The sequence below is a fragment of the Hyperolius riggenbachi genome, chromosome 10, assembly GCF_040937935.1.
Source record: "Hyperolius riggenbachi isolate aHypRig1 chromosome 10, aHypRig1.pri, whole genome shotgun sequence".
Classification (NCBI taxonomy): domain Eukaryota; kingdom Metazoa; phylum Chordata; class Amphibia; order Anura; family Hyperoliidae; genus Hyperolius; species Hyperolius riggenbachi.
In genome coordinates this window covers 259,847,555-259,868,847 of record NC_090655.1, presented here as the reverse complement: position 1 = coordinate 259,868,847, position 21,293 = coordinate 259,847,555, and the positions used below count along the sequence as shown (strand labels likewise).

At 47.3% G+C, this 21,293-nt stretch overlaps 1 protein-coding gene across 1 annotated transcript in view; it reads right to left on the bottom strand.

The window, feature by feature from the left end:
- The window catches only part of LOC137537133 (zinc finger protein 605-like), a gene marked incomplete at its 5' end in the record, with an annotated part of 31,117 nt that extends 21,062 nt beyond the window's left edge, over nt 1-10,055 (bottom strand). The window contains 2 exons of the mRNA XM_068259263.1: nt 9,346-9,468; nt 9,524-10,055. Of these exons, the coding sequence (XP_068115364.1) occupies nt 9,346-9,468; nt 9,524-10,055 (655 nt within the window). The remainder of the gene's footprint in view (nt 1-9,345; nt 9,469-9,523) is intronic.
- Between the last annotated feature and the right edge of the window lie 11,238 nt (nt 10,056-21,293).

The following is a 21,293-nucleotide window of genomic DNA, read 5'->3' as shown; positions in this document are numbered from 1 at the left end:
CAATTTGTTGGAGCTGTAAATAAAGTGAATTTTGCTCATCCAATCGACTTGTGTAAGTCTACTATGGGAGTGCCCATCGCTCCAGATTGCTGGCATGCTTGAGGACGAGAGGTTCTGTGATCGATGAAGGCTGAGGGCCGCCAAAAGTGCCCTCAAAGCGCCATCTGACTGGCTGAGTCCAACCGAATGGTGAGTTAGCCTCTGTCGGGGGGGGGGGGACCCCAATACACTACTGGTCTATATACACCCTTGGGAGTAAAGAAACAGCACCTGGTGGAACTGAATAGTGCTGATGAATCTGGGATTAGGATGTTTTATGCACTAGTAACATTGACTCTATTAACATTTGAGAGCAATTAACTGGCTTATTGCCCACTGACATTGACTGTATAGGGAGAACACCCCCAAGATTCTACTGGGATCCACAGAGGGGGTGTGCATGAGACTGGTAACCATATATTGCCAATCAGCACAGTGTTTTTTCTTGGTTTTAGTCCTTTGTAATGTCTGTAAACCTAATTTATTGTACAGCGCTGCATATTATGTTGGCGCTATATAAATCCAATTAATAATAATAATATGGCACTACTAGGGACAGAAGGAAGAAATGTCAGCACTGGATGGACATGGCTATATCTCATATACATCTCCTCTTGTCTCTGTGATGTGACTGAATTATTACTAGAAAAGTGAGATGCCAGCACTGGGGGGACATGGCTATATTCCATATACATCTTCTCTTGCCTCTGTGATGTGACTGAATTATTACTAGGAAGGTGAGATGCCAGCACTGGGGGGACATGGCTATATTCCATATACATCTTTTCTTGTCTCTGTGATGTGACTGAATTATTACTAGGAAGGTGAGATGCTGGCACTGGAGGGACATGGCTGTATTCCATATACATCTTCTCTTGTCTCTGTGATGTGACTGAATTATTACTAGGAAGGTGAGATGCCAGCACTGGGGGGACATGGCTATATTCCATATACATATTCTCTTGTCTAAGTGATGTGACTGAATTATTACTAGGAAGGTGAGATGCTGGCACTGGAGGGACATGGATATATTCCATATACATCTTCTCTTGTCTCTGTGATGTGACTGAATTATTACTAGGAAGGTGAGATGCCAGCACTGGAGGGACATGGCTATATTCCATATACATCTCCTCTTGTCTCTGTGATGTGACTGAATTATTACTAGGACGGTGAGATGTCAGCACTGGAGGGACATGGCTATATTCCATATACATCTCCTCTTGTCTCTGTGATGTGACTGAATTATTACTATGAAGGTGAGATGCCGGTGTTCCCTCTTGCCTGTGCATTTGTCACTGAGTGTAGGTAAATTCGACGGGTAGGCTATTTCGTCGGCACACACCCATCTATGGCACAGGTAGGGGGGCCACAAGAAAACTGGCAGACAAGTCACACCAGTTATATAAAAGTATCTTGTATGGCAATTACTGCAAGGGGGATGATCAGGATAGTGACAGGTGTACTATGACCTCCTCTGTAACAAAGTATGTCCATCCCGACCTCTCCTTTGCTCAATATATAATAACAATCACACAATTACCTCTTCCAACAACGTCGCCTCCTCTCCACTATCCTTCCTGTTTCGCATCACTTCCTGTCTTTGGCTTCATTTTCTCCATTCTGTGCGTTCCACCTGGAAATGAGGAATTCTCCCTCTTGTGGTGAATAGGCTAACTGCAGCCTCTTGTTGTATAACAGATAATTGCAGGGCAACCTCGAGCAGGTCGGCCCCATTGATGGCAGCAACAGGACTATGGCCCTTTCTCTCTTTTTTTTTTCGTACCACCCCCGAAAAAAATTCCCCTACCCAACTACATCGCTCCCAACTGTCCCTATTTTGAAGGGACAGTCCCTCTTTGGTACCCTGTCCTTCTTTCCTCCTCATTTGTCCCTTTTTCAGGTCTAATGTACAGATCTACTGTATGTAAATATATGTAATTTTCTACTAGAGAATTAATTGACTCTAAACTTTATTCCCATCCCAAATTAATATATTTCATATTTTAAAATTTTAATATAAAGAAAAATGAACCAGCATAGAAAGGACCAGTGTGGTTTGAATTATAAACCATCGTATTTTTCTAAAGATAATGAAACAGAAAGCTTTATGGTATGCGTGACTAGTGGTGTACCGGGGGTGTGGTCAGGGGTGTGCTGGGGGTGTGGCAAAAGAGTCCCTCTTTCTTATCTCAAAAACTTTTGATGTATGCAGCTACCCTCTTTTGGTCTCCCCCTGCTCCCCACGTCAGTGTGCTGTTGTGCAGACCTGGGCACTCCAGATCCGGCGACTCACCACGTGGGTGAATCCATCTGACTCTGGCCACAAGGGAAGCACGTTCTTGGATCCATCTGCTGCTGCCCTGGAACCGACCACCACATCTGTGGGCTACCCAGCGGGAACACAGTGAATCCAGCACTGGAGACTTGGGCACAGCCGGCGCCACCATAGGCCGTAATAGGAATTACGGCTATAGCGGCGCACAGTCAGTAACTCAGGCGCCATCAGAAGACGGAGCTGAAGTTACTTATAAAACACTGTAATTTGGCCTCCAGCAATTGCTGGAAGTCGAATTATTTCATTCCCCACCATCCATGGTGGCCTGGAGGGGGGATAGTATATAACACGACCGGGACCTTGTGCAGAAGCAGGATCAGCGAGATATCGGCGCGGGAGATGTGGGCGCAGGATACAGCTAGTATATGCTGTATCCTGCGCCCACGTCTCCTGCGCCGATATCTCTCGTACGCTACCCAGATGCCTGATCATAGCTCCCAACTGTACCTTTTTTGTCAGAGGGACAGTCCCTCTTTTGGAACCAGTTCCCTCTGTCCCTCGTCTTCATTTGTCCCCCTTTCAGGACTGAAGATTTATGTCAATACACATATGCTTTCTACTTAGAAATGTATACAAATTGACTCCAAACTTTATTCCTATCCTTGAAATTGGCATGTTTCTTATTTTGACATTTTTACATGAAGGAAAACTAATGACTACAGAAAGGAACAGTGTGGTTAGTTTTTAAAACTATGCTTTTTACATGTGAATTCTTTGTGGTATGTGTGACTAGGGGTGTGGTGGCAGCATGATTAGTGGTGTGACAGGAGGTGTGGCTTAGAGGAGTAACTCTTTCTTATCTTAAAGTGGACCTGTACTCAGAACTTCCTCTCTGCTCTAAAAGATAAGCAACAGCATAAAAACCTTTAAACAAAAACATTTCCTTGTTAGAGCTTATACAGTTCCTACAGAGATGTTGTAGTGTAGTTAGTTCCTGGATTGTTGGGAGCACAGAAAAGGTTAACCTCCTGTGTTTACTTATTAGCTCACAACTCGGCAGAGAGTGGACAGCTCAAATAGCACTGGCTGATTACTTGCTGAGAAGGGAGAATTAGACAAGAGAATGTGACACTCTGGATACAAGGTTGCTTTCTCTGTGTTCTCCATCTCTCCTGTGCAAGTGTTCAGATCTACTTTAAAATGTTGGGAGGTATGGCCTTGCTGCTTTAGCCTCAGGGGATCCTATGAAAACGATCCACCCGCTGCCGATACCCACAACCGTCACTTCACCACTGATGACATCTAGGGGAGCCATGACACTGCTGCTCCCCCAAACCATCCAGGACACAGTATGCTGGACCCGTCAGCCACCAGACATTGCCGCAGCCACCAGCTCTGACCTCCAGTCCTAAATCCTCTGGTCCTGGATCCTTATCATCCGATCCTCACCCTGAAGGACTAGAAGGGGAGACAGGCCACCAATGTTAGTAAGGATTCAGGAAGCCACCATGCCGGATCCCCCAGTCATTGATGAGTCCATCCTCTGACTCTGTCTCCCAGGGGAGCCTGCTCACCATCACCCATCACACTGGCCAGTAGAATAGCCCCCCCCCCCCATACTCGGTCTTGGACTCCTAACAGCCACAGTGCCTGACCTGTAATAGTTGTTATTGAAGTGCATTTGGTATAAATGTCATGGGAACCAAACACTTATCTTCAGGGCTCTCTTGGTTTGTATCAAGCAAAATACCTTTGATCATCCCCATGTGCTACAGAGCGTGTCTCTACTTCCCAACACACTCATTACATGCACTGACATCTGTGCAAAACCTGGGGCCATATGCAATTCACTTTTTTTCCTGACTTTTCACCTAGGTCATCTATGGAAACTTGTCAGTAAAATGCCCTTTGCGCCACCAGAAATCAAGAAAATACTCAAAATAATTTTGATAGTAATCACCTACATTTTGGTACTTTTTTTAGCTAAAAAATGCTGGTAAATTAAATTAAATTGAAGATAAAAAATAATCTCCTAGAAGAAAACTCAGGTGAAAAAGTGAATTGCGTATGGCCCCTGGTGTTGCCAATACAGTACTGGAACCCGCAGTGCAGGTACTCACGTAACTCCTTATGCTTCCGTCAATGGCCAGAGATATATGCATCCTTATCCACACTGGGAGACAATGGCTTGTGATCATCAATTGAATTTTGCAACTGCAGCTATCTGCACTCGGGTCTGTGCTGTTGTGCATGAATGAGCTGCCTGCGCCCAGGTCTGTGCTACTGTGCGTGCACGAGCTGCCTGCGCCTGCACTCAGGTCATTGCTGCTGTGCATGCATGAGCTGCCTGCGCCCACGCTCGGGTCTGTGCTACTGTGCATGCATGAGCTGCCTGCGCCCACGCTCGGGTCTGTGCTACTGTGCATGCATGAGCTGCCTGCACCTGTGCTGCTGTGCATGCATGAGCTGCCTGCGCCTGGGTCTGTGCTACTGTGAGTGCATGAGCTGCCTGCGCCTGTGCTGCTGTGCATGCATGAGCTGCCTGCGCCTGGGTCTGTGCTACTGTGAGTGCATGAGCTGCCTGCGCCTGTGCTGCTGTGCATGCATGAGCTGCCTGCACACGGGTCTATGCTACTGTGCATGCATGAGCTGCCTGCTCCTGTGCTGCTGTGCATGCATGAGCTGCCTGCGCACGGGTCTATGCTACTGTGCGTGCATAAGCTGCCTGCGCCTGTGCTGCTGTGCATGCATGAGCTGCCTGCACACGGGTCTATGCTACTGTGCATGCATGAGCTGCCTGCTCCTGTGCTGCTGTGCATGCATGAGCTGCCTGCTCCCAGGGCTGTGCTACTGTGCGTGCATGAGCTGCGTGCGCCCAGGGCTGTGCTGCTGTGCATGCATGAGCTGCCTGCGCCTGTGCTGCTGTGCATGCATGAGCTGCCTGCCCCTTGGTCTGTGCTACTGTGCATGCATGAGCTACCTGCGCCCAGGGCTGTGCTGCTGTGCATGCATGAGCTGCCTGCGCCTGGGTCTGTGCTGCTGTGCATGCATGAGCTGCCTGCCCCTTGGTCTGTGCTACTGTGCATGCATGAGCTACCTGCGCCCAGGGCTGTGCTGCTGTGCATGCATAAGCTGCCTGCGCCTGGGTCTGTGCTGCTGTGCATGCATAAGCTGGCTGCGCCTGTGCTGCTGTGCATGCATGAGCTGCTTGCGCCCGGGTCTGTGCTGCTGTGCATGCATGAGCTGCCTGTGCTCAGTTCTATGCTGCTGTGCATGCATGAGTTGCCTGCGCTCAGTTCTACGCTGCTGTGCATGCATGAGCTGCCTACGCTGTAGCACACAGTGGTGCTCATCCGGATTCCGGATATCCGGCCATTTTTACAGTATCCGGCCGGATCCGGGTCCCAGATACCTGGGCCTAAATTCGTATAGCTCTATGCGGATATTTGGCCGCATGACCCGGATATCCGCGGATATCCGGATCCAAAATACTGTAACTAAGGAGCTGACGTCCTGGAGCCAATCAGAGGGCTCCCAGCAGAAGCTCTAGCAACCAATCACAGAGGGGAACCCTGGCCAACCCCACCTGACCTCATTGAGCCAATCAGAGGCCTCCCAGCCTAAGCCCTGGCACCTAATCACAGAAAGGAACACTTGCCAACTACCCTGTGTAATAAGGAGGGCTGCCATGATGAGACATATCATCCTTGTTTGCTGAAGGCACACTGAGAGACATGCTCCAGTGCTGCTGCTGGCCTACCAAGTGTGTACATAGAGATAAACATAAAGCTGTTCAGAGATCCCCTTCACTATCACTACCCTATTGTTAAATCGTTAATTATCTTGATTGATTTCATTGTGTGACAGTTAAGGTCCGTACACACGCCGGACTTTAGGCAACGACGGGTCCGTCGTTGCCTCCCGCTGGGTGGGCGTGCCAGCGACAGTCCGGCGTGTGTACGCTCTGTCGTCAGACTGATACGGCTGTTTCTGAGCGATCCGCCCGGCGGATCGCTCAGGAACAGCCGTATCAGTCTGACGACAGAGCGTACACACGCCGGACTGTCGCTGGCACGCCCACCCAGCGGGAGGCAACGACGGACCCGTCGTTGCCTAAAGTCCGGCGTGTGTACGGACCTTTAGAGTGTGTGCTGTGCTCCATTGCTGCTGGACTGGCCTACCAAGGGCTGTGTACACACAGCGATAAGCTGTTCAGTGATTAACCACTTCACTATCACTACACTATTGTTAAATCATTAATTAGCTTGATGTCATTGTCTGACACTCAGTCTGCTGCAGGCAGCTGCTATGTGTCTGTGTGTGTGTTGTGCACAGACCAGGCCAGCTGCTGCCTGCTGGCCAGCTATTAGCTTTAGGTATAGGTTAGGGATTAGGATTACTGTGTTATTGTCAGTGCTAGTAGTTGTTAGAGTAGTAGTAGTACTGTGTTACCTTTCTACAGATGTGCTGTGCTGTGAGCAGTGCCAGTGTGCACTAGTGTCTTCTCCTCTGCTGTCTGACTGTCACGTGTCACTTGCCACATGTCACGTGGCAAGTGCCACATGCAACCTCCGGCATGCTCCTGGCAGAAGTTACACCTGCTGCTGCTGCATTGTTTATCCGCACAACTGGGACATGGCAGTTTTAAGCCCAGACACCTCCAAAAAAATTATGCAGCATTTGTGTTTTGGGTTAAATATAGGTGGTATCAGTGGCCTGTGGCACCCTGGCCTGGCGGTGGGAGCTGCAGGCAGCCTGTGCAGCTCCCACCGCCAGGGTGCCATGAGCCATTGATACCACCTATATTTAACCCAGAACACAATTGCTGCATAACTTTTTGGTGGTGTCTGGGGTGAAAACTGCCATGTCCCAGTTGTGCGGATGGACTTTGGACACAATGTGGGCTGCACGACCGCTGTCTGGAGCCTAGTCCTGATGTTAACTGATAGCCATTTTTTTTTTTGGGGGGGGGGGGGGGGATTTTAAGTCCTCACATCATCAATTAGTGTTCCCCTTTAAAAAACAATGATGCTACATGCCTCATATACCACAAAAGACGTTTTTAGGCTTCTTGCACACCAAGACGTTGCATTAGGTGGCACGTTAAGGTCGCATAACGTGCACCTAACACAACGTATGGTGCTGCAAGAGCCGACGGTAGAGTGAGCCGCGTTAGGCGGCTCGAGTCCTATAATGTCTCCCAGAGTGGCGCTGATTGGCCAACGGGTCCACGTGATGCGGAGCGAGACACTCCGCATCACGTGGTCCCGCCGGCCAATCAGCGCCCGCCAGTGCAGTGAATATTAAGTAGCCATGTGCGCGGCTACTGTAGCTGGCTCTCCCCGCCTCCTCTCTGCCCCCCCACTGCGCATGTGCAAACAGTCTAACGCGGCTATAGCCGCTCCAACGCCGTAGCATGCTGCACTTTGCACGGAACGTGCAGCGTTACATGTAACGCAACGTGGGCTGTGTGAACAGCCCACTTGTGTTACATTGCTGTGCGTTGGGGGAACGTTACAGGCTGCACTAACGTACGCCTGTAACGTCTTGGTGTGTAAGCAGCCTTAAAGCAATTTAAAGGGCACTTCCGGTTTTCTATTCAGATATCCGAATCCGGCCGGATAGCCCGGATAAAACGTCCGGATATCCGCATGAACGCTGATGCCTATGCGTTCGGATGCAGATCGCGGATCCGGATGTGGATATCTAGTTATCCGGATCAATTCGGATTTTAAAAAGGGGTATCCGAGCACCCCTGGTAGCACATACCCGATTGGGCTTGGCTTTTTCCGCTGAAGCCCAAGTGAGTCTGTGTTCCTGTGCATGCACAAGCGGTCTGCGCCTGCACTGTAGCATGTGCCTGATTGCACTTGGCTTTTTCCACTTAAGCCCGAGTTAGTCTGTTGCTGCAGAGGCGCAGTGTGGCTGCACTTCTGGGGTCCCTGCTTGTAAACAGTTTGGAATAAGAACAAGGGAGAAGCCTCTTGAGAATCCAGAGGCCCCCCCGACCCCCCCCCCCCCCCCCAGGGTAAGAATCTGTTTTTTTCCTCCCCCAACCTCACAGATTTGCTTTAAATATTCTCCATGCGTTTGTGTTGACAGATTGTGAGCGAGGCATCCGTGTAAAAAACTTTCATTGATCTAAAGCAAAAGGAACTTTAAAGCTATTGCAGTTCATTTTGAGAGCTATGAAAAGTGGACATTAAACAAACCAGAAAAATCTCCATAAGGAAGTGACTGAAGCTGACCGAGCGGATCGGTCTTATCAGTCTGCCGACAGCTTGTACTCATGTGCAACTGTTGGCAGAACGACCGCCCAGCCGGAGGGTCTGGCAGACCCATTGTTTGAAAAAATACAGCGTGTGTATGCGCCTTTAAATCGGGAGATCCCTGGAAGATCCCGACACAGTCGCAGTGATCCAATCTCTCTGAATATCAGTCCTGTGTGTGTCCAGCGTAACATTGCTGGGAGATAAATCCCTCTCTTCTTATCTTACTGGACTTTGTGCATTCAGCTCAAATCCCTTCATGTTTCCTGAATATAAAAAAAAGACAGAGAGACAGAGAGAGGGAAATCTCCTTTCCTCAGGTCAGTCTGGATGAATGGGATCATCTAATATTCCCAGATAATAGCATGTTGTCTTATGTACTTTCAGGAGAGCTGTGACTGCTGATTCTGCATCATTTGCATAAAAAAGCACCTGGTTTATTAACCCTTACAATTAAAAATATAAAACATGAACTCAGGCAAGTTCTATCTCAGGTTAGGACTACATATACCCATGTTTATCTCCTCATTGTCACCTCCATTCAGCTTTACCAAACCAATGAACTGAGTAGCATGAAAGTGTCCTCAGGACTCTGTGTTGAAATATTTCTATGAGCACTTTGCAAGAGACAAAAATAAAAACATTGTAAAAGACCACTTATGGCCAAAACATTTCCCACACTCAACACAAATATACAACAAGCAGTGATTTCCAAACAACAACATTTCCCATACACAACACATGCTTAGGGCTTGTCACCAGTGTGAGGACAAGATCTCTCATGACTGACTAGGCTTTCATTACGCCTAAAACATTTCCCACACTCAGCACATGAATAGGGCTTGTCACCAGTGTGAGATCTCTCATGAATGACAAGGCTTTCTTTATGTCCAAAACATTTCCCACACTCAGTAAGTACATTATTAAGACTTCACACCAGTGTGAGACCTCTCATGTCTGACAAGCTGTGATTTCCCTGCCAAACATTTCCCACACTCAGCACAAGAATAGGGTTTCTCACCAGTGTGAGATCTCTCATGTCTGACAAGCTGTGATTTCCCTGCAAAACGTTTCCCACACTCAGGACATGAATACGGCTTGTCTCCAGTGCGAGACCTCTCATGTTTCACAAGATGTGATACCTGTGCAAAACATTTCCCACACTCAGTACATGAATAAGGCTTCTCACTGGTGTGAAATCTCTCATGTATGACAAGGTCTTCTTTTTGAACAAAACATTTTCCACACTCAGCGCATGAAAAAGGCTTCTCTCCAGTGTGAGATCTCTCATGTGTGACAAGATGTGTTTTCTGTACAAAACATCTCCCACACTCAGCACATGAATAGAGCTTCTGACCAGTTTGAGATCTCTCATGAATAAATAGATATGATTTTTGACCAAAACATTTCCCACACTCAGCACACGAAAAGGGCTTCTCACCAGTGTGAGATCTCTCATGTCGGACAAGATGTGATTTCCGAACAAAATGTTTCCCACACTCAGCACATGAATGGGGCTTCACACCAGTGTGAGTTCTCTCATGTCTGACAAGACTTGATTTCTGAACAAAACATTTCCCACATGTGGAACAGGAATAAGACCCTCCAGAAGGGGGAGAGCTGCACTGGGTATGAGGCCCCTCAGGGTTAGACGGGTGAGGGGAGTCTGAGGGAATATTTGGGGTAACCAGGATATCTGTAGGAGACTCTTGTCCAGTGACATCATCATCCGTTGTACAGTCTGTGGATACAGAGAGACAAGACCCTGAGAGGTTCCTGATGCCGGGACTCCGCCCTGCAAATAGAGAAACATCATCACTTCCTGTTAGAGAATTCTGAGGGGACGAACAATTATTATTAGGGATGGTCAGTGAGCTGCTGAGAATTCCAAGTTGATGCAAAGTTTAGTTTGGAAATGGACCAGATGCAGCAGCTGCATAACTTTGCATATAATTAGCATACAATTTGCACCAGCTCAGAGTCAGGCCTGGAACCCAAGGGCAGCACTTTTCTAAACATTTGTGATTTGTAAAGCTCTTACTAATGTAATGCTATGAGGGATTAAAAAAAAAATCACATCCCTCATGGGGAATTACATTAGCAAGAGCTTTTCAAATCACAAGCGCTTAGATTAGGGCTGCTGGTGGGTCCCAGGCCTTATTGGCATGTCACTGACCACCACTAATTATCAGCCTGACATAGAACTGCAGAAGGTTGTGCACATTACAGGCAGCCAATCACATGACAAGAACTTTGGCTTGCATGATAATTTTATGTAGTTTGGAGTTCAGCCAACGAAACACATTTCCTGACAAATGTGATTAGCTGCGTGCAATTTGCATTATTTTTACATACAAGTCAGAGTTATTTGCATTGCTCATTAACTCTCCCTACACATAAAGCATTGGCCATATATGGAAAATCAGTGCATTGTAAAGCTTGATGAGACAATGGAAGCAATGTGTTACTCCTGTGACAACAGACCTATATGTAGTTATAGCAAGAAATGTGTGTTATGGGGGCGCATGCGCGGCGCGATGGCGGCAGGACGCTAAATGCAGGAGCTCTGTAGCGGTCCCCCGTTCTCAGCCTTACCCGGGGATATCGGCAGCACTTTCAGCCTTTTCTCTTTACTCACCCCGCCTCCTCGATCCTGTATATGAGTACTGGGGTGTTCTTCCCGAGCTCCCACCTGCCACAGAGGAGACGTAGTTCGTCCAGTTTGTTAGGGAGAGAGCGGACATTTGCCAAGAGTACCACGGGGATGGCTGACCTTAGTCCCCTCCTCTTAAATCTCACGCGAGTCCCAGCTCGACAGTCCCCTCGCCGCCAGCCTGCACTGGGCCAAGGAGCAGAGACCAGGACTTGCTGGATGTAGTTCTGGACCAAGTTTGGCAGGAAATTGGCCTCAGGGAGTGATGGGCCACGTTGTTCCCACCAAAGAAATTGCTCCCTGGAGTATGTGGTGCGTGTGGTGGCATGCCTGATGGCGGGAGTGGGGCACCAGCGGCGGGTGGAGGAGGATGGCATTGCATAGGGTCGCCAGCCACAAACAGATCAAATACAATACAGATCAGAAACAGATCAGTGAATGCAGCAGTAAGGAATCAGGCACCGATCGCGCTTAGCAGGACAGATCAGGCAGTTTGGCAGGTCAGATGCCAGTGGCAGAACATAAGATATACAGTGCTGGTCAAGCAGTTCCTGGGGTCAGCAAATGTATATATACAAGTAGCAGTTGAAGCCATAGCAAGCATAGCAGTACTAGTCAGCAGTTCCTGGGGTCAGCAAAAAATAAGTGATAGTAGCAGCCCTAGCAATCATAACACAGACAGCACAGACAGGTCGGATAGGGCAGCAGTGGCAGCAGTAACAGTTTAATGTGTGCAGGCAGCACACAGGTGATGGGAGCAGGGTTCTTACCAGTGCTGAGGCTCCTTAGAGTGCCATGATCCAAGGTGGCTCCGTGGTGGCAGGATGGTGGAGGCGGCTGCTCGGATGGTCTAAGCGTTCTGGTGCGACAGTGTCCGCGGCGGGGTCGGTGAGTGTAGCACTCCTTTGTTTTCCACCTACCCACGTGGGAGGCCTAGAAGACCCAAGGCGGGGGCAGCGGTGGATGCATTCAGGAGTGCAGCTCCCTAACTGCCGACAAAGGCCTCTGCCTTAAGCAGACTTCCCCGGCTGCGTGTGCTGTGGATGGGGGCAGAGTGCAGCCGGCGGTTCCTGCTCGCCGACGTTCGTGGCCCTTGGGTGTCTGGCCGGCGATGTCCTGGCCTGTGAAGGAGAGATGAATCACTGTAATCATGCAGGTGGGCGGGCAGATGGCCAGCAGTGGTACCAGGACACAATCGGAGCACCGCACACAGATTTACTCTCAGCTGTTATGTCGCCCTAGCTCAAGTTCCACCCTAGGCCACGGCCTATACGGCCTGCCCACAAATCCAGCCCTGGGGATAGTCCCTCTTTGGGTCCCTGTCCCTCTTTCTTCCTAATTTGTCTCTCTTTAAGGACTGATGTACAGATCTATGGAAATAAATGTATTTTTCTATTGAAAAATGTGTTTAGCTTACTTTATTTCCATCCTTTAAACTGATTTATTTTCTATTTTAAAGTGTTAAAGGATACCTGAAGTGACATGTGACATGATGAGATAGATATGTGTATGTACAGTGCCTAGCACACAAATAACTATGATGTGTTCCTTTTTTTCTTTCTCTGTCTGAAAGAGTTAAATATCAGGTATGTAAGTGGCTGACTCAGTCCTGACTCAGGCAGGAAGTGACTACAGTGTGACCCTCATTGATAAGAAATTCCAACTATAAAGCACTTTCCTAGCAGAAAATGGCTTCTGAGAGCAAGAAAGAGATAAAAAAAGAGGAATTTCTTTTCAGTGAGGGTCACACTGTAGTCACTTCAGGACTGAGTCAGCCAATTACATACTGTACCTGATAACTTAACTCTTTCAGGCAGAGAAAGAAAAAAAGGAACACAGCATAGTTATTTGTGTGCTAGGCACTGTACATACACATTCCTATCTCATCATGTCACATGTCACTTCGGGTATCCTTTAATATGAAGGAAAATTAATCAGGATAGAAAGGACCAGTGTGGTGTGAATTATAAACCATCACATTTTTCTTATGAAATCTTTATGGTATGCATGACTAGGGGTGTGCCATGGGTGTGGTTAGGAGTATGGAAGGGGCGTGGCAAAATTTTCTATTTCCAAGTTGGGAGGTATGCAGCTACCCTCTTTTGCTCTCCCTCTGCTCCCCCCTGTCATTTTGCTGTTGTGCAGACCTGGGCACTCCAGACTTCAACACCGCAGCACTCCGGATCCGGCAACTTACCACGTGGGTGAATCCAGCTAATCGCCCGTGTGACTCTGGCCACAAGGGAACCAGGTCTTTGAATCCATCTGCTGCTGCTCCGACCCAACAACCACATCTGTGGGCTACCCAGCTGCCTTGCTAGAAGCTCCCAACTTTCATTTTTTAGAGGGACAGTCCTTCTTTTGGAACCAAATTCCTCTGTCCCGTTTCTTCATTTGTCCCTATTTCAGGACTGATGTATAGATTTATATATACATATTTCTATTTACTTTAAATGTTTTAAATTGACTCCAAACTTTATTCCCATCCTTGACATTGACATGTCTTATTTTGAATGAAAAATAACTAATGATTATAGAAAGGATTCGTTTTTAATTCTTTGTGGTATGCGTGACTAGGGGTGTGGTGGCAGCATGATTAGTGGTGTGACAGGAGGTGTGGCTTAAAGGAATCCCTCTTTCTTATCATAAAGTGAACGTGAAATCAGAACTTTCTTTCTGCTCTAAAAGATAAGCAACAGCATAATAACCTTTAAACAAAAACACATCCTTGTTACAGCTTATAGAGATCCTAGAGATGCTGCAGATTAGTTACTTTCTGGTTTGCTGGTGGCACAGAAAGTGTTAACCTCCTGGGTTTGCTTATTAGCTCACAACTCAGCAGACAGTTGACAGCTCAGATTACACTGGCTCATTACTAGCTTAGAAGGAAAAAAATCGACAGGCTGTTCTCTGTAAACAAAGGCAGGTTAGACACAGGGTGGATTTCTCTGTGTTTCCTTCTCTCCTGTGCAAGAGTTCAGGTCTGCTTTAAAACATTGGGAGGTATGGCCAGGGATGCTCAAATAACAACTTCGGATGAAATCCGAATTCGTCCAGTTAATTAAAACACCAGTGCGGGTGGGCGGTGGTCACATGATTACAAACACTTCCTCCTTCTGGGTTGAAGGAGGAAGTGTCTAGTCGCGTGACCGCCGCTTGGATCACATCGTGGGAGGCGCCGAGAGATGGATCTAAGAAGACGCAGATGGGTAAGATTAACCCCCCTGGCCCACCTCTGTTTTAATTAACTGGATGAAATCCAAATAACACCTATTCGTATTTCATCCGAAGTCGTTATTTGAGCATGCCTAGGTATGGCCTTGCTGCTTTAGCTTCAGGGGATGCTATGAAATCAATCCACCCGCTGCCGATACCCACAACAGTCACTTCACCACTGATGACATCTAGGGGAGCCATGACACCGCTGCTCCACCAAACCATCCAGGACACAGTATGCTGGACCCGCCAGCCACCAGACATTGCCGCAGCCACCAGCTCTGACCTCCAGACCTAAATCCTCTGGCCCTGGATCCTCATCATCCGATCCTCACCCTGAAGGCCACCAATGTCAGTAAGGATTCAGGAAGCCGCCATGCCGGATCCCCCAGTCATTGATGCAGCCCATCCTCTGACTCTGTCTCCCAGGGGAACCTGCTCACCATCACCCATCACACTGGCCAGTAGAATAGCCCCCCCCCCCCATACTCGGTCTTGGACTCCTAACAGCCACAGTGCCTGACCTGTAATAGTTGTTATTGAAGTGCACTTGGTATAAATGTCATGGGTAGCAAACCCTTATCTTCAGGGCTCTCTTGGTTTATATCAAGCAATTACCTTTGATCATCCCCGTGTGCTACATAGCGTGTCTCTACTTCCTAACACACTCATTACATGCACTGACATCTGTGCAAAACCTGGTGTTGCCAATACAGTACTGGAACCCACAGTGCAGGTACTCACGTATCTCCTTATGCTTCCATCAATGGCCATGGATATATGCAGCCTTCTCCATGCTGGGAGACAACGGCTCAGAATCATCAAGTCCAGCTCGGGTCTGTGCTAGTGTCAATGCATCAGCTGCCTGTGCTCGGATCTGTGCTGCTGTGCATGCAGGAGCTGTCTGTGCTGTAGCACGTACCTGATCGGGCTTGTCTTTTTCCGATGAAAGCCGAGTGGGTCTGTGTTGCTGCAGAGGCGCAGTGCGGCTTCACTTCTGGTATCCCTGCTTGTGAACAGGTTGGAGGAGGAACACGGGAGAAGCTTCTTGAGCATCCAGAGGCTTCCCTCTCCCAGGGTTAGAATCAGTTTTTCCCCTCCCCAACCTCACAGATTTGCTTTAACCGCTTCAGGATTCTGTATGACAATACTCATCCAGATAGCAGTGGCTAAAGCCTAACTGGGCGCGTATCCGTGTCCAGTCTTACTCCCTGCCTGGTGTGTGGGCCATGCGCACTGAGCTCGTGCCCAGCGGCTCATACACTGGAGGGGATGGTGAAAGGGAGCCAGCATTCCACCTGAGCCAATCAAAGCGGTTTAGTGAAGAATGCACATAGACGTACATCCAGTAACAGTGTGCATTCTTAAAAATGTTTGTAAATAAAAGGTTTTCTTTTCTCTCTCTCTCGCTATATCTCCACAGATTGCTGTCAATCACTGATCTGTGGTGGTAGGAGCTATGAAAGAGACCGACTAAGAGAACTGGTAGGCCCTTTCCCTGTATTTTAATAAAATTTGCCCCATACCCTAATTTTTAACCCCATACCTTTCCTAACCCCTGATCCTCCCTCTCCTTAGCCATCCACCCTTTATGTTCTCCTCTTTCACTACCATTTGGTACTCTCTCCCCTTGCTTTCGACACCTTTTTATCTTTTTCTACCTATATTCTTCTATTCTTGTTTATTCCCCCCCCCCCCCCTCAAAAAAACCCCAAAAAAACTGGTCACGTTAGGGGAAAAAAAAAACTTTATCTTTTTCTATTTTTGTGCAGTCTGGCAGGGAGACTGCATTGTGTGGAGGAGGCAGCCGCCATCCTCCAGCAGAGCAGCAGCGGGGATGAGTCAGGTAGTGATTGGCTCCCGCCGACAAACTCTAATTCAGGATCTGAAAGTTCAGAGTCTGGAGGGCCGCCATTATGCCGATTGAGGGATGATCCTGAGTCCGCTGATGAGGGACCCTCAGGACAGTCTGAGGCCTCAACAGGGGGCTCAGCGAGCAACACCACTGCTGCAAGCAGGAGTTGGTGGGTGGGGGGGAGCCAGGCGTAGACAGGGTGGGCGGCCACAGATACCTCATAGGCAGGAGGTACTACATCATATTCTTAATGGCACTTGGGCACCCCCTAATTATGCTGCGCCCAACATCCCACCCTTCACAGCCACCGCTGGTGTGTCAGTGCCTACTATCAATCTGCTACCAGTTGACATATACCAGCTCTTTATTACGGATAAATTGTGACAGCATATAGTGGAGCAAACTAATTTATACGCTCTACAATTTTTAGCCAGCAACCCCACCAGCTATATCGCCACAAGATGGCAGCCCACCACCTTGGCCAAAAACAAATATTTTATTGGGCTGACTCTTAGTATGAGCTGAACTGAAAAGCCCCAGTTAAAAATGTACTTGTAATGATCCGCTCAGCTGGCTGCACAGGCAGACAGCTGTTTGACCATTCCTTATGTCTGAGGGATGCAGGTCTCTGGAAAAGAGACCTGACTTCATCTTGCAACTTTCAGAGTTGCTTTGCTGAGGGATTTGCATACATGCAAATTGCCCAGCTGTCTCCTTTGAGGGCTGGCAGTATAAAAGCCTTCTGCTCCCAGAATGCATTGCTGGTCATCCTTGATGGTTTGTTAATACACTCCTTGAGTGTCAGCCTTCCCTGTTGGATTGTTAAAGTTATCTTAGAGTAATTCTGGGGACTGCACTAGGCAGCTCCTCTAGTGCAGTTAGCTTGCTTATCTGTTTTGTCTGTGTTGCCTCTCTGCTGTGATTGTCCTGTCGCCAGCGGTGGTCGATAGGAAATCGTTCTGTCTGTCTGGGGTGCTAACCAGAGCAGCGGTTGCTACTGGTAGCCCCTTCTGTTCATCTGTCTTACTTGGATCGCACTAGCCTCTAGCGGTAGCAGCTGTGGATCCTTCTGATCTGCTTTCTTGGGGTATAGCTGGAGCAGCGGTTGCTACCGGCTATCTCATCTGTCTTTCTTGCTTGGATCGCACTAGCCCCTAGCGGTAGCGGCTGTGGATCCTTCTGATCTGTGATCCTGTCCCTGAACCCGGATCGCACTCACTCTGGCGGAAAGAACAGTGGATCCAGCTAAGCTCTGTTGTTGTACTTGGATCGCACTCGCTCTGGCGGAAAGAGCAGTGGATCTTTCCTGTCCTGTCCCTGAACCCGGATCGCACTCACTCTGGCGGAAAGAACAGTGGATCCCGCTAAGCTCTGTTGTTGTACTTGGATCGCACTTGCTCTGGCGGAAAGAGCAGTGGATCCTGCTAACTCTGTTGCTGTACTTGGATCGCACTCGCTCTGGCGGAAAGAGCAGTGGATCTTTCCTGTCCCTGAACCCGGATCGCACTCGCTCTGGCGGAAAGATCAGTGGATCTTATCTGACCTATACCTGCTTCCTGTTGGTCTGTCTGTCTTGTCTGATACGAGCGATTGCGGTAGGCACGGTGAGGTAACCGTTAAGCAAGCGTTCGCATTCTATTTTCCTTGTTTGTGTGTCGTAGGTTAGTTAGGGTGGCGTGCTTGTCTCTGTTGCGCTTAACGTGCGGAGACCGCGCAGTAAATGCGTTTGCTGTTGCAAATGTGTGCGGTGTTCGCGTTTAGTTAGCGTTTGTTATTTTCCTTATTCTCATTGTATGATTTGCTGTGCCTTTGCTCTGCTCCTGGGTCTACCTCTGCTCTGTCTTGTGTCATGTTTGGCAATCGCTACTCTTGCGATTGCGTTCTTACTTTGTTTCTGCGGTTGTGTGTTCACCGTTGCTGGTTGGCGACTAGATTGGTGGACACACACACATCCTGTCTCTGTGCTCTCTCTCTAGGGCTATCTTGCCCTGCTCGGTTGCAATTCGGACAATTCCCATCTGGCATCTGTGGCAGTACAGAGGCTTTGCTCCTCTGCACTCCACAGCTCCACCTGCCGGTGGGAATTTCCCTCTACTGGTGCTTTGCACCAAAGCTGGGTTCTCTCCTTTCATACGCTTGTGGAGGATTTCCGCCGTGACAGCGCACGCCTTGTGCGCTGATCATGGAGATAATTCCACAATCGTTACAGTACTGTTTCAAGGACATCTTTCATAATACGCCCACCTATCCAGCAGTAGTGGGCAGGCAGCGTTATGAGTTGCTGTCAAATTTCTTTCATTTAAATGACAACACCCAAAGTGTTCCATGGACAGACCCTGCCCATGACAGACTTTTTAAGTTGAGGCCCTGTTGACCCACCTACACTGCAGTATTTATGCAGGTGTACACCCCAAACCAGGACGTTACTTATGAGAAATCCCTGGTACCGTTCCTGCGAGACTTTCCATGAAACAGTACATACCAAGCAAGCAGGCAAGATATGGGGTGAAAATGTACAGGGCATGCGAGAGTGGCACTGACTACACCTTAACCCTTTAAATTTTATGAAGGCAAGTACTCCATTTTACAGCCAGCTGGGTGCCCGCAGTACATTGGCACCAGTGAGAAAATAGTGGTGGAGTTAAAAATCCCACTTCTCCACCAGGGCTACCACCTCTATGTAGATAATTTCTACTCAAGTATGCCATTCTTTAAGTACCTGTTCTCAGTCCAGACTGGCGCATGTGGGACGGCGCGATCAAACTGTGTGGGCCTCCTACAACAGGTAGTAAATAGCAAACTACATAGAGCAGTGTTTCTCAACATTTTATTGGTATGTACCCCTTTTAAAACCCTGCACTCACCAAGTACCCCGTAGCATAGTAAACATTATCACGAGTACCCCTTGACAAATATATATTTAATCGTGGTGCATAATAATTTGTTCTAAATGATTTCCAAGCATTTACTATTGCTTTTAATTGGCTAAAATACTAATTTGGTGTTGTTTAAATAAGATTTATTATTTTCTAAATCTCTAAATTTGTTTTTCTTGGTTAAGTATATCGAGCCCAAGTACCCCCTGGAACAATCAGAAGTACCCCCCCTGGGGTACACGTACCACAGGTTGAGAACCTAGGACATAGAGGACAGTCCTACGGCCTCAAATGGCACTAAAGTACAAAGACAAGTGGGAGGTGATGATGTTATCTGCAATCCACAATGAAGCCACAGTTCTTGTCACATCAAGAATGGAGTAAACTGCAAAGCCAGAGACCATAGTCGACTAAAATAAAAAGATGGGAGCAGTGGACTCTGGCAGACCAAATCTTGGCGCCTTATTTGCTAAGAAGGTGGAAAGTCTAGAAAAAAAAAAAAAAAAAGATAGTGTTCTATATGCTCCAGGTGACCATGCATAATGCATTTGTGGTCTATAAAACAACAGACCAACAGAACACCTTTCTTGAGTTCCAGGAGGACGTCCTGAAGTCCCTGATTTTTAACCCTGCCAAATTGCACAACGACAGGATCCTATTCATTTGGAGAACACTACTAGACTGCCCTAATCCCCCCAAATGAAGTGAAAGCCCCCCTGAGATGCAGAGTATATGTCAAACAAGAGACAAGGGTAGTCCCAGTACTTTTGGCCCAAATGCCCCTCAGCACCAGCACTGTGTGTTATTGGATGCTTTGTGGCATACCACACTGTTACTGATTATTAAAGTTATTTTTTTTTGGAGTCTATTTTCATAACCCGGACATATTTTACTGGCCTTTTCCCCTTTCCTATATATTCATGTCACTTACGGTCCCTCAAAGGAGCTCACAATTGGCCTACAGCTATATTTTGGGGGTGTAGGAGGAAACCGAATGCTTAGAGGAATCCCAACAACACAAAAAGGTTCAAGATTGAACATTGGACCCTGCTGCAAGCTGAGAATGTTAACCACTCTGCAGACTAGCTCCCATCTTCTGAGCCTTGGATTTGCTTTGGCTTCTGACCCATGACTTTTCTAAATCCTGCTAGACACACAAAGGTAAGTTCCAATGTATTTGTCATCACTGCTAAGAGAAGAGATATATATTTAAATGAGCCATATTTGGGTTTGTTTTAACCTGGAAAATGTGAGAATACCTTTCGGTGTGTTTTAAAGCTTGGACGCATGTCTCATAAATAAAGTTACTAAGTGAGGCATATGCCATATACTTTTGACTGTGACGAGCTGTAGAATAGATTTTGCTGTGTTTTAGGACTGAGGCTTATGTCATGTGATTTTTTTCCAGTGCCATAGTGAAAAAATAACTGTAAAAAAATACTATTTTCAACGTTATGGTTTAATTTTAGCAAAACCGCATAAGTCCAAATGTTACACAATATGTATATCTGAGTAGGCCTGGGTCTCTAGTTTTCAGAATGGTGACATGTGTGACCTGTTTCAAATGTTCTGACACTCTTGGGGGTTTGCTAAGAAAGAATGACTGTATTACTTTTGCAAAAATTGGCCTTGAAAAATGCATCGGTGTTGCTTGTGGTTAACAGAGTATTGTTGCATGGCCAAAAAGCTATCTGATTATGTATATACGGTATAATTTCCACCTGGACAAGCAAGGAAATAGAATTTGGGGTCTTTTAGAACTGAGGCCTATGTCATGTGACTTTGTTTAGCAGCAAACTGAATGAAAGCAATACAATTGTTATTTTCATACATTCTGTACCTAAATAAAACGCTTGTAAAACCCCCAAAAGTGCCAGAATTGAAAAGAGAATACATAAATAGTTACCTTAGGTACTCCGCTTCAATATATATATATATATATATATATGTGTGTGTGTGTGATGAGAGTGTATTGATGAGAGTGTATTACTGTTATTTTTTGCAAATAAGGGCTTGTAATCATTGGTAGTGTAAAATGAGAAAACAAAAAAGCTCAACATAGAAAAAATACAACTTTATTTTCAAATAATATATTTTCACCATACTA